Source organism: Halichoerus grypus, chromosome 15, assembly GCF_964656455.1.
Source record: "Halichoerus grypus chromosome 15, mHalGry1.hap1.1, whole genome shotgun sequence".
NCBI lineage: Eukaryota > Metazoa > Chordata > Mammalia > Carnivora > Phocidae > Halichoerus > Halichoerus grypus.
Genome location: NC_135726.1, coordinates 7,032,698 through 7,050,669, shown reverse-complemented (window position 1 = coordinate 7,050,669; position 17,972 = coordinate 7,032,698). Strand labels below are relative to the sequence as shown.

General features: G+C 49.2%; 2 protein-coding genes across 2 annotated transcripts in view; one reads left to right on the top strand and one right to left on the bottom strand.

Annotated features, from left to right (window-relative positions):
* Positions 1-17,972, top strand: part of BCO1 (beta-carotene oxygenase 1) — a 153,747-nt gene that overhangs the window by 48,103 nt on the left and 87,672 nt on the right. The window contains exons 4-5 of the mRNA XM_078062629.1: positions 4,037-4,117; positions 10,444-10,532. The gene's annotated coding sequence lies outside the window, so the exon portion shown is untranslated. The remainder of the gene's footprint in view (positions 1-4,036; positions 4,118-10,443; positions 10,533-17,972) is intronic.
* The window catches only part of LOC118531088 (polycystin-1-like protein 2), an 81,845-nt gene that overhangs the window by 25,330 nt on the left and 38,543 nt on the right, over positions 1-17,972 (bottom strand). The window contains exons 17-26 of the mRNA XM_078063526.1: positions 17,648-17,779; positions 16,153-16,335; positions 14,441-14,565; positions 13,297-13,423; positions 12,500-12,631; positions 10,511-10,733; positions 9,719-9,912; positions 5,415-5,645; positions 3,292-3,393; positions 293-471 (exon numbers count right to left, since the gene is read on the bottom strand). Of these exons, the coding sequence (XP_077919652.1) occupies positions 293-471; positions 3,292-3,393; positions 5,415-5,645; positions 9,719-9,912; positions 10,511-10,733; positions 12,500-12,631; positions 13,297-13,423; positions 14,441-14,565; positions 16,153-16,335; positions 17,648-17,779 (1,628 nt within the window). The remainder of the gene's footprint in view (positions 1-292; positions 472-3,291; positions 3,394-5,414; positions 5,646-9,718; positions 9,913-10,510; positions 10,734-12,499; positions 12,632-13,296; positions 13,424-14,440; positions 14,566-16,152; positions 16,336-17,647; positions 17,780-17,972) is intronic.

Genomic DNA, 17,972 nt, shown 5'->3' with positions numbered 1-17,972 from the left:
GGCATCTATCCCCATTTTACAGATGGGAAACTGGAGGCTAAATGAAGGTTGATGCTGCAAATGTGCCAAGGGTGGGGCTAGCACTGGACCTCAGGCTGCAACCTCCAGTCCTTCTCCTAGCTACTGATCCAATCTGTATGGCTCATAGGTGGGTGGGTCTCTCTGACTCTCAGTGTCTCTGTCTGTGAAATGGGTATCCATTCTATGTGTTTGCAGAGGCTTGTGAGGATCAGCCAGGCAGCAGATGCACAGTGTCTTAGTGAGTTCTCATGGTTTGCTCCCCCCGACTTACCAGGATGGCCGGTCCCCTGAGTTGTCATGCCACAGCCGCAGGCCCCTCAGTTCCCCCAGGGGGAACAGGGTGGAGAGTAAAAAGACATCCACTCCTCCTCGCTCAAACACTGGGATGTCAGGGTCTGACAGGTGGTGGGGTTCACTCTCTCCATCCAGGCCATATAGAGTGACAGTCACCTGAAATCCAGAGACTGGGAGTGACCAACTCCACATGGTAACCAAGCCCTGGTGACCTTGTTTCATTAGAAGTATCCAAAAACCAACAAGAACCAACATTGCAAGGCCCCTTCGTTCTCTACTCTCCTCCAATCTTGGGCTTGCCTGAGTTATTTTTCAGGTGTATGAAGATTCAGGGTGACACTGCGTGCATTTATGTCTTCAGCATGAGTTACAAAACACTTCTTGGTAACCTTTTTAAACTTGCCATATATTTATTTGTGGGGGTTTTTATGTTTTTTTTTAATTAACATATAATGTATTGGGGCACCTGGGTGGCTTAGTCGTTAAGCGTCTGCCTTCGGCTCAGGTCATGATCCTGGGGTCCTGGGATCGAGTCCCATATCGGGCTCCCTGCTCCGCGGGAAGCCTGCTTCTCCCTCTCCCACTCCCCCTGCTTGTGTTCCCTCTCTCTCTGTCAAATAAATAAATAATACTTAAAATATATATATATATATAATGTATTATTTGTTTCAGGGGTACAGGTCTGTGGCCATGTATTTATTTGTAAGGGCTCTAGAGTAGGAACTGGTTTCCTCCCCTAACAGTTATATTCCCAGGGTCTCCCAGAGTGCCTGGCACTGAGACATGAATGCATGAGTGCCCATTATCTCGAAAATGCATATTCCTAGGCTCCACTCCAGACCTACCAACTAAAAATGCTGGGAACAGGGCCCAGGGACCTGCTTTTCTGCAGTTATCCAAGTGTTGCTGATGAGCATGCCTGATTTCTTGAGCCAAACAGCCACAGTTCTGCCACCTGTGTTTGGCCCACCTCCCTCAGCCTCACTGCTGCAGCAATCCCCGCACCCACGTCCAGCTGCCAGCAGCTGCATCGCTTTCCTGGGGGTTCTTGAGTTGTGAGAGCAGAGACTGGAAGTGCCAGAGAATTAATGGTGCAGTGAGCTGGCCTCCACCAATAACTCATGGGATTGGTGGGTGTATAAGCCAGCTCCCTCAGCCATCAGTGGGGATGACTTTGAGGGCCACGTTGCTTACTATTTTCCAAAGTCCCATCATAGGATTAGCTTCAGCTGCCCGGACAGGTAACGGGTTGGCACCCTTTACTGGTTCCTTCCCTTCCCTGTCGGCTTCCTGGTCCTCTACTGGGGTGTCCTAGGATCCCCCCCGCCAAATCAACTACTTGCCCTTGAATCCTTGTTTCTAGTCTGTTTCTCCACTATAGACATTCCGGACCCAATAATCCCTTGCTTTGGGGGCTTTCCTGTGCATCGTAGGATGTTTAGCAGCATCCCTGGCCTCTGCCAGATACCCAAACTAAGCCAATATCAGACTGAAATGTGACTGCAACTCTCCAGAAAAAGAACTGGCCTGTGGATTGCAAGTTTTCACTCCTTTCCTATTAAGGTAGACTCTTGAATGTTTAAAGGAAGTGAGATGAATGTTTCATTAGATGGATGAAATTAATTCCTATGTTTACTCCACAAGTAGTTACTGAGCACTTACTCTATGTTAGACAGCTGGTTGAGGACCTAAGACACAGCAATAAATCAAAATAAAAAAAATTTTTTAAAAGATTTTATTTATTTATTTGACAGAGCGAGCAAGAGAGGGAACACAAGCAGGGGGAGTGGGAGAGGGAGAAGCAGGCTTCCCGCCAAGCAGGGAGCCTGATGCGGGGCTCCATCCCAGGACCCTGGGATCATGACCTGAGCCGAAGGCAGACGCTTAACGACTGAGCCACCCAGGTACCCCTAAAATAAAACAATTTTTAAAATAAAAATAAGACAAATACATAAATAAAAATAAGATTTAAAAAATAAAAAGGCAAATGCTCCACTCTAATGAAGCTTAATGTCATTAAAAAAAAAAAAATAGAGCTTTCTCCAGGATAGTATACACAGCACGAGTGGTTCTCAAACTGTGTTCCACGGAGCCCTCAGTTTTAGTAAAGGAACCTTGAAGCCTGCTGCAGAGGACAGTATATTCTGATGAGTGATGTGGCACAAGCCAGACTTAATTAAGGGTGCTGAGACATTACAGAGAAAACCTGCTATATGCTCCACAGCTAAATGCTCAAGAACCTCAGAGAATTTATAAGCAAGTGAAATAGTTTTTTCACTACTTCTAGTCAGCCTACTCAAGGACAGATGGCTCAGCCTGACCTCTTAGCTACTTGCCAGCTAATCAGTTTACCCAAAAAATGTAACTCAAGACTCATTGTTTTCAAATGGCAGGCATATTTTCTTTCTTTCCTTTCTCTCTTCTCTCTTAAAAATTCTGTTTTCTCTTTATTCATTGATAACAGCTTACTGACTGTTCTTCATATGTGAGCAAATTTGCATGCAGGTTACCAACTAACTGAGTTATTCTTTGGTAGGGATAAGGGAGATGACCAGTGGCACAGTGCTAGACCCCAACTCTTCCTTAACTTATTCTCCTTTATCTTTTTAAATATTGGGACTTCGGCGGATGTTTGGTTTGGCAAAAGATTCTTTCCTTTAAAAAACCAAAAGAAGGGGCACGTGGGTGGCTCAGCGGTTAAGCGTCTGCCTTCAGCTCAGGTCATGATCCCAGGGTCCTGGGATCAAGCCCCGCATCAGGCTCCTTGCTCAGCAGGAAGCCTGCTTCTCCCTCTCCCCCTGCTTGTGTTCCCTCTCTCACTGTGTCTCTGTCAAATAAATAAAATCTTTAAAAAAGAAAAAAAACACCTTACAACACTAAATCCACTGTGCTAAGGTGACTCAGCAATGGGCCAGCAAGTGCTTTGCAGGGTGGGTCATACTGATCAACCCAGGGGGTTCTTGCATGGTAACGTACCTTGGAGGAAGTAGCTGCTCCTCTCCGGTGTCCAGTGTAGACTGTCACCAGGTAGTGGTACTGGGCAAAGGGATCATTGTCCTCCAGCACTGTGACTTTCACCTGGACAAAAGGATGGCATTAGAAGGGCCCTGTTCAGTGGGTTCATCCACTGCACAATAGCAAAGACTGAGCTGGTCACTCATGACAAAGGGAGAGAGTAAAATTATGTATGTTATTTATTCATTCCATCAGATGAGAACAAGTAAAATAAACTTTTTTTAAAAAGTACAACACGCATCTAACATTAAATAAAACTCAAAGTAGCCAGACTGGAAATGAACTTGGCATTAAGCTGAGACTCAGTTCAATGTTTGATCTGGTAAATGATACAAATTCTGTTTATATAGAATTTCTAACATTGGTGACCAGATTGGGACTCCAAGGGAATTTAAAGGGAATGAACATTAAGGTGGTTTAGCAGCAAAACAAAACAAAGCCAGATTCTCTAGCCTGCAGTGGACTCTGTGATGAGCTGCCCAGATCTCCTGCCAGTGGAGGGCTTGTTCCCCCAGTTGCCAGGGATGCAAGAGCCACCTCTGTTGTGGTTATATGCTCTCCTGGGGAGGCTGACACGCAATGGCAGATTAATGAGGTGTCTGGGCATGATCAAGACCTGGGCATCTTGACCCAACTCGGGGCATCTCTGGAGCTCCCAGTTTAGTTTCTTTCTCTGCTCATCCTGCGTTCTTCCCTCCCTTTCCAGGGGCTGATCCCAAGCACTCTTTGTGAAACACTGAATGCTCAACTCCATGGCAGAGTCTGCTTTTTGGAAACCAGCCTACAGGTGAGGCACTTGAAGTATTAATGTTTAATCCCTTGGGTGAATTGAAGACAGCCGTATAAATGCTGCAACTACTATTAAGTTTCATGCCACCTTAACATCCTGGGAGGGCAGGAAATGGAGAATGTTTCAGTGCTTTGGGACATTGCATCCTTGCATTCGTTGATGAGCACAAGATAACACTGTAACTCAAGACACTCACAAAATTTTATTGAAGGCTCACTCACTAAATGTCAGACGTGGTGCATACATTGGAAAAATAATCAGAACTTTGTTGTTGGCAATTTGTTGTTTGATCTCATTTCTATGTCTCATTCCTGTCTTATTATCAGGCAGGTCTGGGTTTGAATTCTGGCTTCAGGGAGGTGGCTTTGGACCAGTTAGTTGCCCTCTCTGGTCTTTGGTCTCTTCCTCTGTAAGATGATAGAGGACCTGTGCAGTAAAGGGGGGAGGAGGGTCTCAGAAGGCCTGGACTGTCCAAACCCTACACATTTCAAAGAAAGGCCTGGCTCTTGGCCAGCTCCTAAAAGATAACCCCTATGTTCCTGGAATATCCTGATGATAAGAGTTTCTTTGAATACCTTGGTCCACACCAGGTAGTCTCTGCTAACAATGTGAGTTATGTAAGGGCTTTGGGCCATTCTGTATCAGTCTGACCTTTGGGTGGTGGTGGTGATGGTTTGCTGGAGACTGAGTAACTACACTGAGTCATATGGGCACTCCATATGTATGTGACTGACCCTCAATTAAACCCTGGACACCAGGGCTCAGGTGAGCTTCCCCTGTTGGCGGTACTTCATATGTCCTGTCACACGCCATTGGTAGAAGAATGAAGTCTGTCCATACAACTCCGCTGGGTGAGTACAGCTGGAAGCTCTTGCTGGATCTCTCCTGGACCCTTCCCTTTGCTGAGTTTAACCTGCATTCTTCACTTCAATAAACCATAATCATGAGTGTAACAGCCTTTCTGAATTCTGTGAGACCTTCCAGCAAGTCATTGAACTTAAGGATGGTCTTGGGGACTCTCAACACAATACCTTCTTCTTAGGGCTGTGGGGGAGCATTAAATGGGATAATCCCTGGCATACAGTAAATCCTCAGTGAATGGTCAATAACATGATCCTCCTGACAATTTGATAAGAAAGGCCATTTTACATATGAGGCTGAAGAGCTGGCTTACCTGGGACAACCTGGATTAGCCGCTAGCCCTTTGGCTCCCAACCTGGGCTCCATCCCCTGGAGATCCTACAAGGGAACACCCTGCTCCTTCCTCCCATTCTTGAGGGCCATGCAACCTCACCTTGGCCTGATCCTGAGCGTCCTTCTTCCTTGCCCAGATCACCACCAGCACATAGGCCACACAGAGGCAGCCCACGGTGGTCACAACCACAGGGTTGTCCTCGAAGGTGGCAAAGAGCTCGGCAGTCTGGCAGATGTCGATGGTGTTGGGCATCACCAGGAACGTGCTTCCAAAGAAGGTGAGGTGGTTACAGAGGCAATGTGTCTGGGAGTGGGTGGTCCGTGGCCCCACCTGCAACCCCAAAGAGACCCTGGTGGGAATGCCAGCATGTCTTTGGCTCGCTCCAGCCCAAGGAGGTGGACACTGCCATGAGGGGGCGCTGGGGAGACCTGCTTTAGGATTCCCTTGAGCTTTTTTATTTAACTAAAAATTTTAAAATGCTGAGAATATTATCTATAGCAATAATCTTTGTACCTATCATTCTCAGTGGACAACTGTACATCTTGTCAGTCTTCTTTACCCTTTTAAAGAACTATTATGGGTGAAGTTGACGTCCCCTCTGCCCCCCATCCTCCATAAGCAGCCATTATCACAACTTTGGTACATATCATCCCAGTACATTCTCCGCCTGATGCTTACTCATCAGACAGATACATGTTGAGTGCTACTTCTATGCCAGGCAACAGGCTAGATGCTGAGAGGACATCTGGGGTAATCAGATCATCTCAGTTTCCCAGGGACTTTCCTTCTTCTAAACATGAAAGTCCTGTATCCTAGAAGGCCCCCAGTCCCAACCACACTAGGATGATTGGTCATCTCACAAAAAACAAAAAACTGAGACTGGGGGAATCATGTAAAGAAATGGGAAGGACAAATGTTTAAATCCTAAGCTGGTGTCTCAGCACCAGGAAAGCATTCCCTAAATTTCACCCGTTAGGTCTTAGATAGGGCTCATGCTTTGAGGAGTGCCACTCTAGCTGTCCTCAGGCTGCACCCATCCGCAAAAGATGGGAGTCAGGGGGCCCCGGGGATGTGCCCATCACAGCACATACCACCCAGCTGTGTCTAGGGCGAGGTTCTAGGTGACCCCAAGAATGAGGCCTTCTTTAAATTTTGCACTATAGATGCCTACGTGCCTTACCCTAGTCCTGGCCCTGGGACTCCCACTTCTAGACTGTGGTTTGGGGACCTGGACCTGGAATTTCTTGCCTCTAGGGCCTGTACAGACCTGTTCCTCAGGATCACTCTTCCTGGTGGGCTGGCCACTGCCCTAGGCACAAGGGTGGCAAGGTGTGGCTATGGGGGGCATGGTATGTAGATGGAGCTTGGGTTCCCAGTCCCCTGTGGTATAGTATAATGAGGTTGAGGCTGGGGAGACAGGAATGAGCCAGGGCAGGGAACCCTATCTGTGCTCTTAATTCACACCCTGTACTTAGGGCCTCCCCTAAATCTGTCAACTTGCAAACACCCTCCCAGGGCCATATGGTGGGCAAAGAATCTTGCATTCAACCCCAAACTCAGCACCATCTCTTCATTCCAGGGTCTACCAGGAGTTGGTAAGGTGGGAGGGAGCAGAAAACACTGGCATGCACAAAGTTCTTCTCTGCTCAGCACCTGAGGAGGAAGAACCTGCTGGGGCCCAAACTGCCCCAGCAGGTAACTCTTGTCTCTTTTCCTTAACGAGCCACCCAGCAAAGGCTGACCCCTCCACATGGGCATGACCCCTACTGTTTATTGACAGATTTTAGTTCTGTGTTTGCTCCATTGTTCTTCTGTTTCCCAATCCTGGTCAGCATTTGGTCTGCAGCTGTGGGGCTTATGGGAACACCTGCCACACCCGGAGGGAGTGGAGCTGGTTTCAGAGAAGAAACCCAAGTGGGTGCTGGGAGCCCAGGGACCAGACATTTTATGCCCGCATCTTTGCCTCCCTGGGCTTTCCCAACCCTTCCAGCATGAGAGTCTCTTGAACACCGGGAATGAATCTGCTCATTACCCTCATGACAGTAATTGTACCTTTAGTATCCTTTGAGAAAATATATAAGCAGTAATTCTGCCTTTACCCCCTGAGAAGGTCTATAGACTATAGATTTGGAGCTTTCTTCAGCCATTTAGAGAATTTGGTGCTGGTTTTCCACCCAAACTTGATGATCCCATTTACTTATTTATGGTTCCTCAGTGATATCTATGTCTGTATCTGTATCTTCGTCTGTATAATGAACATCACGTGCACAATACTGGATTCATATAACTTTTGGTCTATGACATGCTCCCACATTCACGTGTGCATACATTAGTAGGTGTATATTTTCAATAACATAATAAGGACCTGAGAACCCCCATCTACTTGAAAGCTAGAAGCATTCCAATAACATACACCTAGCTAAGTGGTCCTCCCCCAGTCTGTCCTCATGCTCCCCCCCACCCAGCCGCCACCCAAGTCCCATGTTTATTGTTTCCTTGATTTCCATTTTATATGTAGTATTGTCTTCTCTATGTTCAGATTATTCCATATAGCAATCACTTTATCCTGAGCACTCACTGTGTGCCAGGCACCACACTAACTACTTCCTCCCCCTAATCTTGTCTAGGTTCCACCCCAACTGTAAGTGGTAGCCACCCTTTATCCCCATTTTCAGATGGGAATGCTGAGAGAGGTACAGTGACTTGTCCAAGGTCATCTGGCTAGTATTGATGAACTGGGATTAGACCCAAGTCTGTCTGATGGCAGAGCCCATACCCCCAGCTGCTGTACCATCCCCCTTTCTGATCCTTGGGTCTCTGAGGACAGCCTTGCAGGGCATCCCAGGCCAGCAGCGTGGGCATCAGACAGCTGCTGGGAGTGAAGGCTCTGGAAGGTTGAAACACACCCAGCGTCTTGTTCATGAGGTACAAAGGCCTCTCTTGTGAGCGTGGGGGAACACACTGTCTCTTGGACATGTCAGTGCACCCATTTCTTCCTGGCACTTGGGGAACTCCCTCTGTGTGGTGGCCAGAAGCCAGGGCAGGAGTTGATAAGGGAGCTGAAGTTGTGGCAGAAACAAACCCCGAAGGAGCTTGGCTCTCAGTCCCCTTCTGTAGCTCTGCTGGGGCCTGGCTTCTTACATGACTTGTGACCACTGTCATTTGATCATGTGCCATTTGCTTCTCGGCTGTGCCCCTGCTAGACTGAAAGCTCACTGGTTTTTCTAACCATTAGATCACCACTGCCTCGCACATGTGAGTATTTGTTGAATAAATGGAAGAAGGTATTTATGCTCTAGTAGATGGAGACAGGTGTGTGATAAATTTCAGCTAGATGCGGAGGTTACTGTTCTTGGGGATGGTGTGAAGTGCTGTGGAAGTCCAGCAGAGGGAGACTCCCAATGTCTGGAGGCACCCGAGAAGGTGGCATTAGAGTGGGAGATCAAAGGGTGAATAGGAGTTTTCTGGGCAGGGTAGGTTGTCCCTGGGAAAAGAACAGCATATGAAGCATGGAAGAGAGAAAAGGAACATCAGTGCCCCAGAGACGGCCTCCAATGGCCTCAAAGCCAATGTCTGGACATGTCATGGGTAGAGCTGAGCTGACCTGAGACAGGGATCTGATCGCAATTAATAGAGCCATGTGCCATGCAGAGGTGTGGCGAGACTGGGCTGGGGGCTGAACAAGCAGTGCCTGGAGCTCCAGAGACAGCCTTGGGTTTGAGTCCCAACTCTCCTACCTACTAGGCAAGGGATTTGGGGTAAATGTGTTGACTTTCCTGAGCCTTTGTTTTACCACCTGTAGAATGGGAATACCCATACTATCTTAGAGGTTATTGTGGAGATCTGATGAGTTAATGCAAGTAAAGCATGGAACACAGCACTTGGAGTGGAATAAAGGGCTCAGCTCTAAGTTTGGTTCCCTGGCGAGGACACCCTGGCCCCCCCAGCAGCCCACAGTCAGCAGGGCTTCCCAGTTATTTGCCCATTCATTTAATGGTCATTTGTTCCAATGGTGAGCAAAGCACACCGTTCCTGATTTGTGGGGCTCTCAGTACATTGAGGGAACAGACATGGTCTCATTGGCCTCCTGAGTAGATATGAAATGGCTTAGTGCTATGTTTAGTGCTGTGGAGGATCAGATGTATGTACTAGGAGAGCCTACAGTGGGAAATCTGACTTAGCCAGGGTAACAGTTTTCTCAAAGAAGTGATACTTGCAGCAGGATCTGAAGGAGGAGTTAACTAGACTGGGAAGGAGGGGCATTCCAGGCACAGGGAATAGCATAGGCAAAGACGCTGTGGAGGGGTGCAAAACGGCCACCAGAGGCACTGAAAGGGGACCCTAAATAAGCTGGACACACTCAACAAAGCTGCTCTATCTTCTTCTTTGTGTCCTCTCCTTACCTGGCACCCAGAGTTATCCCAAGTCCCCCGGACCTCATCCCAGAACACACAGTGGGACAGGAAGGTGGTAATGCCAACTGTGAAGTCCCTGCCAAGGGTCAGCTCCAGGTCAGACTCGGGGACCACGGTCAGATAGTAGACACCTTCTCCAAAATGCAGGTCCTCTGGGTTCAGGATCCACGTGGACAGCCCATCTGCAAGAAAGACAGATCCAGTTCAGCCTGCAGCCTCCTGGAGACTGGGGCTAACGGCATGGAAGAGAGGAACCAAGGTGACCCAAGGTGACCTGGCAGGGAAGCTGACCTTGATGGTCTCTCTGATGTCCTAGGAATCCCTCTCCCTGCCTGAGACTTGGGAGCAGAGGAACAGAGGCACTCCCAGGTCAGTGTGCAGAGCACACCTGCCAAGTCAGATAGATGAGGGCTCAAATTCTGACTCTGCCCCTTCTTGGCTGTGTGACTTTGTATCAGTTACTTAACCTCTCTGTTCTTATCTGGCAAGAGGCAATGTCCATAGTGCCCATCCCAGGGGTTGTGATGAGGATTATGATTAGGTTAGTTCTATGAGTGCTTGTCAGTTTTTTCAGGGCATGTAGCAAGTGCTCACTTAATGTTGCCAAATAAATAATAATGATGATAATAGTAGTAGTAATAACAACAACAAAAAAATCAGCACTGAATGTAGCAAATTGTTTTTCTTTTTCTCCTTGGCTTCCGATTCCCAAGTTTTAAGTTGGTCGCCCTCTCCCCATCCCCCAGGAAGCTCAAGAAGCTGGCCCAGTTGATGGACTACCTGCAGTAGCCCCTGGCGGAAGGTGAGCTTTGGTGTCATAGCTGGTCTTATTGGGGTGGTAGCCATAGCCCAGGCTGAGTATGAGTGGGATATCAGGTCTCCAGTGCAGCTGGATCCCCAAAGCTGCCCCATCTGAAGTCAGGTTCACCCACAAAGCTTCAGGACTGGTCAGGTTCAACACAGTTGGCTCACTGTGTCCTTCCAAAAGTCGGGGCAGCAGGATCTGTTATCAAAAACAATCAAATCAAGGGTGTGCAGGGCTGGGAATGCCAGTGAGCATCAGGGCTGCTGGACAGAGCAGGGCAGGGTGAGCACCTGCGGAACTGAGATCCACTCTGTGCTGTGCTCATTCTGTCAGTTTCCCAGGGATGGTGTACTAATGACCACAAACTTGGTGGCTTACAACACCAAAGGTTTGCTATCTTACAGTTCTGTACTGGAGGCCAGAAGTGCAAAATCAGTTTCACAGGGCTGAAGTTGGCAGGCTGATGCCGTCTGGAGGTTCTAGGGAAGAACCCCTTCCTTGCTTTTTTTAGCCTGTGGAGGTGCCCGTGTGCCTTGGCTAATGGCCCCTCCTCACATCACCCCAACCTCTTGCTTTTATCATCAAATCAGCCTTTTCTCAGCTGTAGTTAACTCTCCCTCTGTCAGCCTCTTGTTAAGCACCTGTGATGGCACTGGGCCCACCTAGATCCTCCAGGATCATCTCTCTGTCTCAAGGTCCTTAGCTTAATCACACCTGCACAGTCCCTTTGGCCATGTCAGGTGGCAAATCCATGGGCTCAGGGATGAGAATATGGACATCCTTTGGGGTGCTATTATTCACCTATCACGCTCATCAAACTGTGTACCATGGCTTGGGCTTCATCTGCACAGAAAGAGGGGAGACTTCTAATTTGCACAAAGGTGCTGCATGAATAGGGATGGTCTCTGGTTACTTGGAACATGGCCTCAGGATGGTTTAGGACAGGGGAAATGTTGGCTTGGTGTGTGAGTCAGATAAAGAGGCTGGTTGAGGGTATGAACTTGGGATTGGTTAGTGTGCATATGAAAGGCATGCCCTGGCAAAGCCCTTTGCTACCTATAAGGATTGGCTGGCCCTGGCAGGGCATTTCTTTCTCACCAGCAAGATTTTTAAGATATCAAAATATCAAAAGACACAGGAAATAATAAGGCTGATTAATACAGGCCTGATGGCTAATACTTGCTACAGGGGTGACTGGAGCTTTGTGAGGTCTGGATTGCAATCTGACTTCTCTTCTGCCCAATCCTGCTGTCCTTCCTCCCTCTTCACAGCCAGCTTTTTTTACTGTCTCTAGCAAACATCTAGCACCCCAAGTTCTTTCTCAGCACCTGCTTCCAGAGAACCCAGCCTATGGCAGCTCTCTCCTGCCAGCCGAGGTGTGAGCTCACCAACAGGCACTTGTGTTTGATCCCAAAGCTGCTTTTGTCCATTGTACTTGTGCTTGTAAAGGTCAATTTTAATGATATATTCCACAGAGTGACATAGAGTGACAAAGTAGTAGTGTGAAAAGAATTATTTGCATAAAAACTTAAGTCGAATGCTTTGAGAAGACACGGGAAAGATGAATTGCTAAACATTGTTGGTGGTCATTGATGAGAAAACTAGAAGATTAGAAAAAACTCACTAAAATCTCAAAAGAATCTGAACTCCTATTGCACCATCGTGTGCTTGTTTTTGCTTCATTTTAAAGGAAATCTGACATTTTAGAGGCTGCATTGTAAAGGTGGTTTATGTAATAAAGATGATTAAAAATCCAATCAACAGATTTAAAGAAACATTTCAATTGTATACCCCAAGATTGACAATGATACATTTATAGTTTTAAGTTAAAATACAGTGTGTAACATAGGGTAAAGACCATTCTTAATGATTCTCCTCTTTAATCAACTTCTGGTCCCAACCAAGTTGAAGAAGAAAACTAACTTCTGAAGTGACACTGACTTCTGACAGCACCCCAACTCTACCTCGATATTCTCCGACAGATTCTTCATGGGTATGAGATGTCCACTAGGGCTGCTCAGACAGAGGCCACCAACAGTTCCACTGACATCCAAGTGACTCCGGGCTGGAAAGGGGCTCTTTGGGAAACTCATCACCTGAAACCAAGAACAAGGAGTGCTGGCCAAGGCGCCCGAAGGCTGGAAGGTCACTGTGTCCCTATGAGAATGATAATGGGACAGACAGGTGGCCTTGCCCTGTGGGGTGAGTGGGGGGCCCCGCTGTTAGCTGTGTCTGGCCTTCCTGGTGTGTGTCTGCCCTCCAGGGCTGAGGACCCACTCAGACCCATGGAGCTGTGCAGCTCCTGGACCGTGAAACCCTCCAAGCCTTTCTTCTTGGCAAAGCCATCAAGTCCTCAAGGGAGAGATACCTATCTGCCTTCGCTGGGGCTCAAAGAACAGAGAGTCAGATGTGCCCTCACTTGGGAGTGAAAAGAGCTCTGGGTTTGCCATTTCCTAGTTACGGAATGTAGTTACGGAATGAAGTCTGAAGAGCTTTATTTCCAGTAACTAACTGAACCAAGGCTGCTGGAGAAATTCCACAACGCAGTGCAAGAAGGATGGGCGTCGGAAGGACTGAGTCTGCATCTCAGCTCTGCCACTTTGCTTGTAGCATTGGGTGAGTCACTGAACCTCATCTGTAAAACGGGTGTAGTAATACTATGGAACAGACAGGTTGTTATCAACATAGCTGAGCAAACGCACGTGCAAGTGCCATATAAGCTGTAGAGGACTGCTCCCAAGGAGGTTATTACTGTCGTTACCCTGATGTCCACAGGCTCCGGGCTGTCCTCCACGGAGCCAAGGGAGGAGGCAGCAGGCAGGGTAAATGTTGCAGAGCTGGCAGCCGCAGCGTGTACGAAGGAGCCTCGCCAACTCCGGGGCTGTATTCTGGCCACAAGGTGAGAACAGAGGTGTCAGGAGAGAGAGAAGAAAGCTGGTGTCAGAGGAAGAGCTGCTGCACTGCAGGAACCCTGGCATTGCCATCGCAGTGGGTGGCTCTGTTGCAGTCCCCGTAGATGGTTCTGCATGTTTGCATCAGTAGGAGCAGCAGGAGAGGCGGCTGGCGCCCCCAGCACTGGGTTGGAGGCTCTGTGAGGACAGGGCGTCAGCCAGCTGTGTTCACTGCTGCACCCCCAGTGCCTAGAAGAGCACCTGCCACGTAATGGGGGCCAACACATACTTTGTTGGATGAATAAATGAGCTTTAATGTGGACATTTCTCCAGGCTTATCCCCTCTACCTACCTGATCTCTGATGTCATGGACTTCTAGGCCCATCTCTGGCCTTTGGTGTTGTCCAATCTGATTAGATTAAGGACCTAGTTTCAGACCCTAGCTCTGATCAGAATGCTGCCTTGGGAAACTGTGCCTGGCCCCCAAGAGGGTAACCCTGGCACAAGGAATCAAAGAAGGGTGCTCACTGCAGGGGTCCTAGCAATGCCTGCCCCTGCTTGTCAGGTGGAGGCATGCAGGGTGGAGGGCATCCTTGGGTAGTGGAGGGCGCAGTGAGAGACACGCACTCCATGAAGAATTCCCAAGGCCAGAGCATCTTGAATCCCCACAGCTCTGTGGAGCAGTGGGCTTGGCCAGGCGCACCTGGAATGTAGTTAAATGTGGGCAGGCCCCCTTCATTTAGCCTCCCTGCCTGCACGGCTCCAACATGACCCATCTTTTAGGCCTCATGGGTGGCTCCAAGATGGGACTTGGCACTCACCAGCTCCTTTCCTACGTTGTACAAACACCCAGACCGCTCAGTAAAAAGCCCTCCCACTTCCAGCTCCCCTCACATCTCCCAGTTCCAGGGCTGGTCTTCTGGGCTCTGCCTGTCACAGGGTCTTGGGATGTGGGTGTGGACCAAGCCAGGTCAGGGGATAAGCTTTCTTGGGGACCTCAGTGCAGCTGGTTACCTGTTTGTGTATATGGAGATGGAGGGGGTGGTCAGGGTAGCTGGGAGGCCTCCAGGCAGTGTCCCCAGAAGGAGGGCAGCCTGCACATGCTCCACAACTCTGAGCAGCTGGGGCACGGAGGCCATCTGGAAAAGAAAGCAGGGGATACTGCTGGGGACCCGTCTCTGTATGCCGCCTTTGGTTACTGTCGCCAGGCTGGTGTGGGACCTTCAGCAGGGACTGGAAGAGGGCAGAAGAGGGAGGAAGGGACAGCACTGCTGTTTATTGAGTGCCAGGCTCTGTGGGGAGTGAAAAGTAAGCACTTATGAAGATTCCAACCCCCGTTGGAATGTGAACCCCTTTTCATCCTCACAACAACCCCAGGAGGCAGGTGCTCTCACTTATACCCATTCGGCACACTGGAAAACAAAGGCACATAAAGGATGAGTGACTTGCAGAGGTCACATGTTGATAAAGGCAAGCGCCAGGACTCACAGTGAGGCATCTGGCTCCTGAGTCTGCGCTGAGCTGTCACACTGTGTGCCTCTCTGTGCTGCTCTGTTTGGCCCTGACAAGGCCACAACCCAGGTCTTATTTGTGGGCAAACAGAAAGCCACAGGCAGCCACTTCACAGGATCACCTGGGCTTGGACTGCTCCTCATCCCACCCAAACCCCCAGATGAGGATGCAACCTCGCCGAAGCCAAGACTGGTATGAGGATCCGAGGAGGGCTGGATGTTTGCATAGATTGTGTGTGTGTGTGTGTGTGTGTGTGTGTGTGTGTGTCTGTGACGGAGTGGATGTGAATGTATGTGTGTGTTTGAGGGTGACCTGTGAATATAAGGAATTGTGTGTGTGTATCTGAGTGTAAGTGTGTGATTGTGTGTCAGAATGTCAATGTGGGTTTGAGGGTATGTGTGAGTATAACTGTCTGAACATAAATGAGTGTATGTGCTTTTGTTTGTAACTATAACCATACGTGAGAGTCTGTGAGTGTGTGTGACTGTGGCCATGTGTGAAGATATGAGTGTAAATGTGCATCTCTGTGAGTGTGGGCAAGACTGTGCTTCAAGAGATGTGTGAGAGTGTAAGTGAATGCTTGTAAGTGCGTGTGAGTGGGAGTGAATGTGTTAGTGTCTGTGGGTGTGTGTGAGTGCATGGGTATGTGTATGAGTGTGACTGTGTATGTGTGTGTTCCCCACATGCTAAAGGACTATGGAGCAGCAAGAAATGGGTTTTCCGCTCCATCATGATGCCATCCTAGGAGGCCCTTTCCCTTGCGTCCTGTCAGGGTGCTGGGGCTGCACGAGACTGTGCCTCATCTGTTCTCACTCTAGGGACTGCCTCTCTTCTAAAAACGTTCTCTGTGGGGTGGATATGTGATCTCTCCAGTTGGTGGCTTATCTGGGATGAGGCGGAATGCCTCGATTTACAGATAAGGGGTGAGACTGAGGGAAGTTATGTACCCTGCCCAAGTCTCAAGGTTTGAAAGCGACAGAGGCAGGATTGGAAGTCAGGCTTCCTCACTCCCAAGCCTTTGCTCTGCCTCCCAGAAGCTCTGGTCTCTGTAACTATTATTCCAGCTCCCCAGAGAGGACTTTAACCTCTGTGCCTCAGTTTCCTTCTCTGCAAGATGAGGAGAAAGATCCATCTAGAAAGGCTCGTGTGAGCTGGGCACGTGGTAGCTGGGTAGCATGTGGGCATGTGGTCTGCATCTGGGCTGAGACACCTACCTGACTGCCCTTGGCCTCTGCAGGCTCTTCTGGTCCCTCCCTCAGGGAAGCTTCTAGCACACTGCTCACAGCCTGAAACAGGTCCTTGGTGGCCGCCTGGCGCCCCTGGTCTTCAGGACGGGCCTTGGAACTCACTGCCAACAGGGCTTCACTGGCATGCTGCAGAGCCCAGGTGGCCTCCCGCTGGGTTCACCCAAAGGGGAAGGAAAGGCAGCATGAGCCCCTGCCTGATAGACCATCCCCTGCACCATTTAAAGGACAAGGGCTGCAATCGAGGTGAGCAAGCTGGGGAGACAAAGTAGGGGGAATCTGGGCCCATTGCACAGACTGCCTGTGTCACTGACTTGAGGTCAGGTTTTCCTTCCCTGCAATGGGCTAAGTTCCTTCAGGAGAGTAGCCTTATCCATCTCTGGGTCTTTCCAGAGTGCCTTGTACAATGCCTAGCCCATAGCAGTAAACATTCACTAACTGGGGGGATGGATGGATGGGTGGGTGGGTGGATGGATGGATGGATGGGTAGATGAATGGATGGATGGATGGACAAGACACATTCCAGTTTTGTAATTATGTCTCTATTTGTGACATTTTTTGTGTAGTCTTGCTGCCCCAGTAGTCTGAAAGTGCCGTGAGGGCAGAGACTATGTCTGTGTGACTTGCTGAATTATTGATGCACAGTTTGTTCACAGTACTTGTATATGCTAGGCATCCAGGAAGCATTTGTTGAGTGAATGACTAAATTCATGCATGGACAAGTAAATGGAAGGGTGGACGGATGGATGTACACAGGTGCTGAATAGATGTATGCATGGGGAGTGGATGGAGGGGCAAATGGGTGTGTCAATGGCAAGTGTCATGTTAACAGCATCGTGGCCCCAGAAATAAAGGTCAGCCTTTTCGGCTTCAGGCTGGAGAATGTGAGGGGCAGGGTAGGTCTCCCCTCTTACTGACTTAGGGCTTCTTATTTTTTAACCTTTAGCTACCATAACACTGAGAGCATGGTGATTTAATTTGAGTCCTCCAAGAAACAGAGCCTGAGGCAAGGGTTAAGATGTGGGCCGGCAGAGTGGCTGGTGAGGCGGGGGTCAAAGAAGAAAGGAAGGCACAAGCTGGCAGCTGGACATCAGTCTGATACGTACTGGGGAACAGGGGTATGCATGAAGTCGGGGACATGGGTAGGTTAGCAGCAGCATCTGGGCACACACTTGAATGTCACTCAGTGATTAGAGTCAGCTACTCCCTTGAGGTGCCACTGGCAGGTGGGGGAGTGAGGTTTGTGAGCACACAGGCTGTGACACCCAGAATGAGACACGGGAGCTGCAGGAGGACATCTCTTCTCTCTTGGCACCACCCATGCAGGACCCTTAGAAATGAGATGGTGGAAGCCTTGCTGGCCCTGTGACTGAGGGACCTTCGACCTGGGGTGAGTTGTCAGTTACCCACTGCAGAGGTGTGTGTCCCATGGCTTGGCCTGGGAGAGCAGGTGGGCCTCACTTACCTGGGCCAGGGGCGTGAGCTCCTCACTGGGGTGGGTCACCTCTCTCAGCACCTGGGCCAACCTTTGTACCTTCTGTATGTCCCCCAGGGTGGCAGTGACCGCAGACAGTGACCCCAGCACATGCTCTCTGACCTTGATGCAGAGGGAGGAAGATGAGGAGAGGAAATGTAATTCCAGTGGCTTGATGAAACCATTTCAGAAAGATCTGGAGTCAGAGCAAGTGACCAGGCTCATCCGGGGTTTTCCAAAGCCCATAGACCTCTGTTTGCCTCGTAGGATGTGTGGTGGACAGAGTAATGACCTCCCAAAGATGTCCACATCCTAA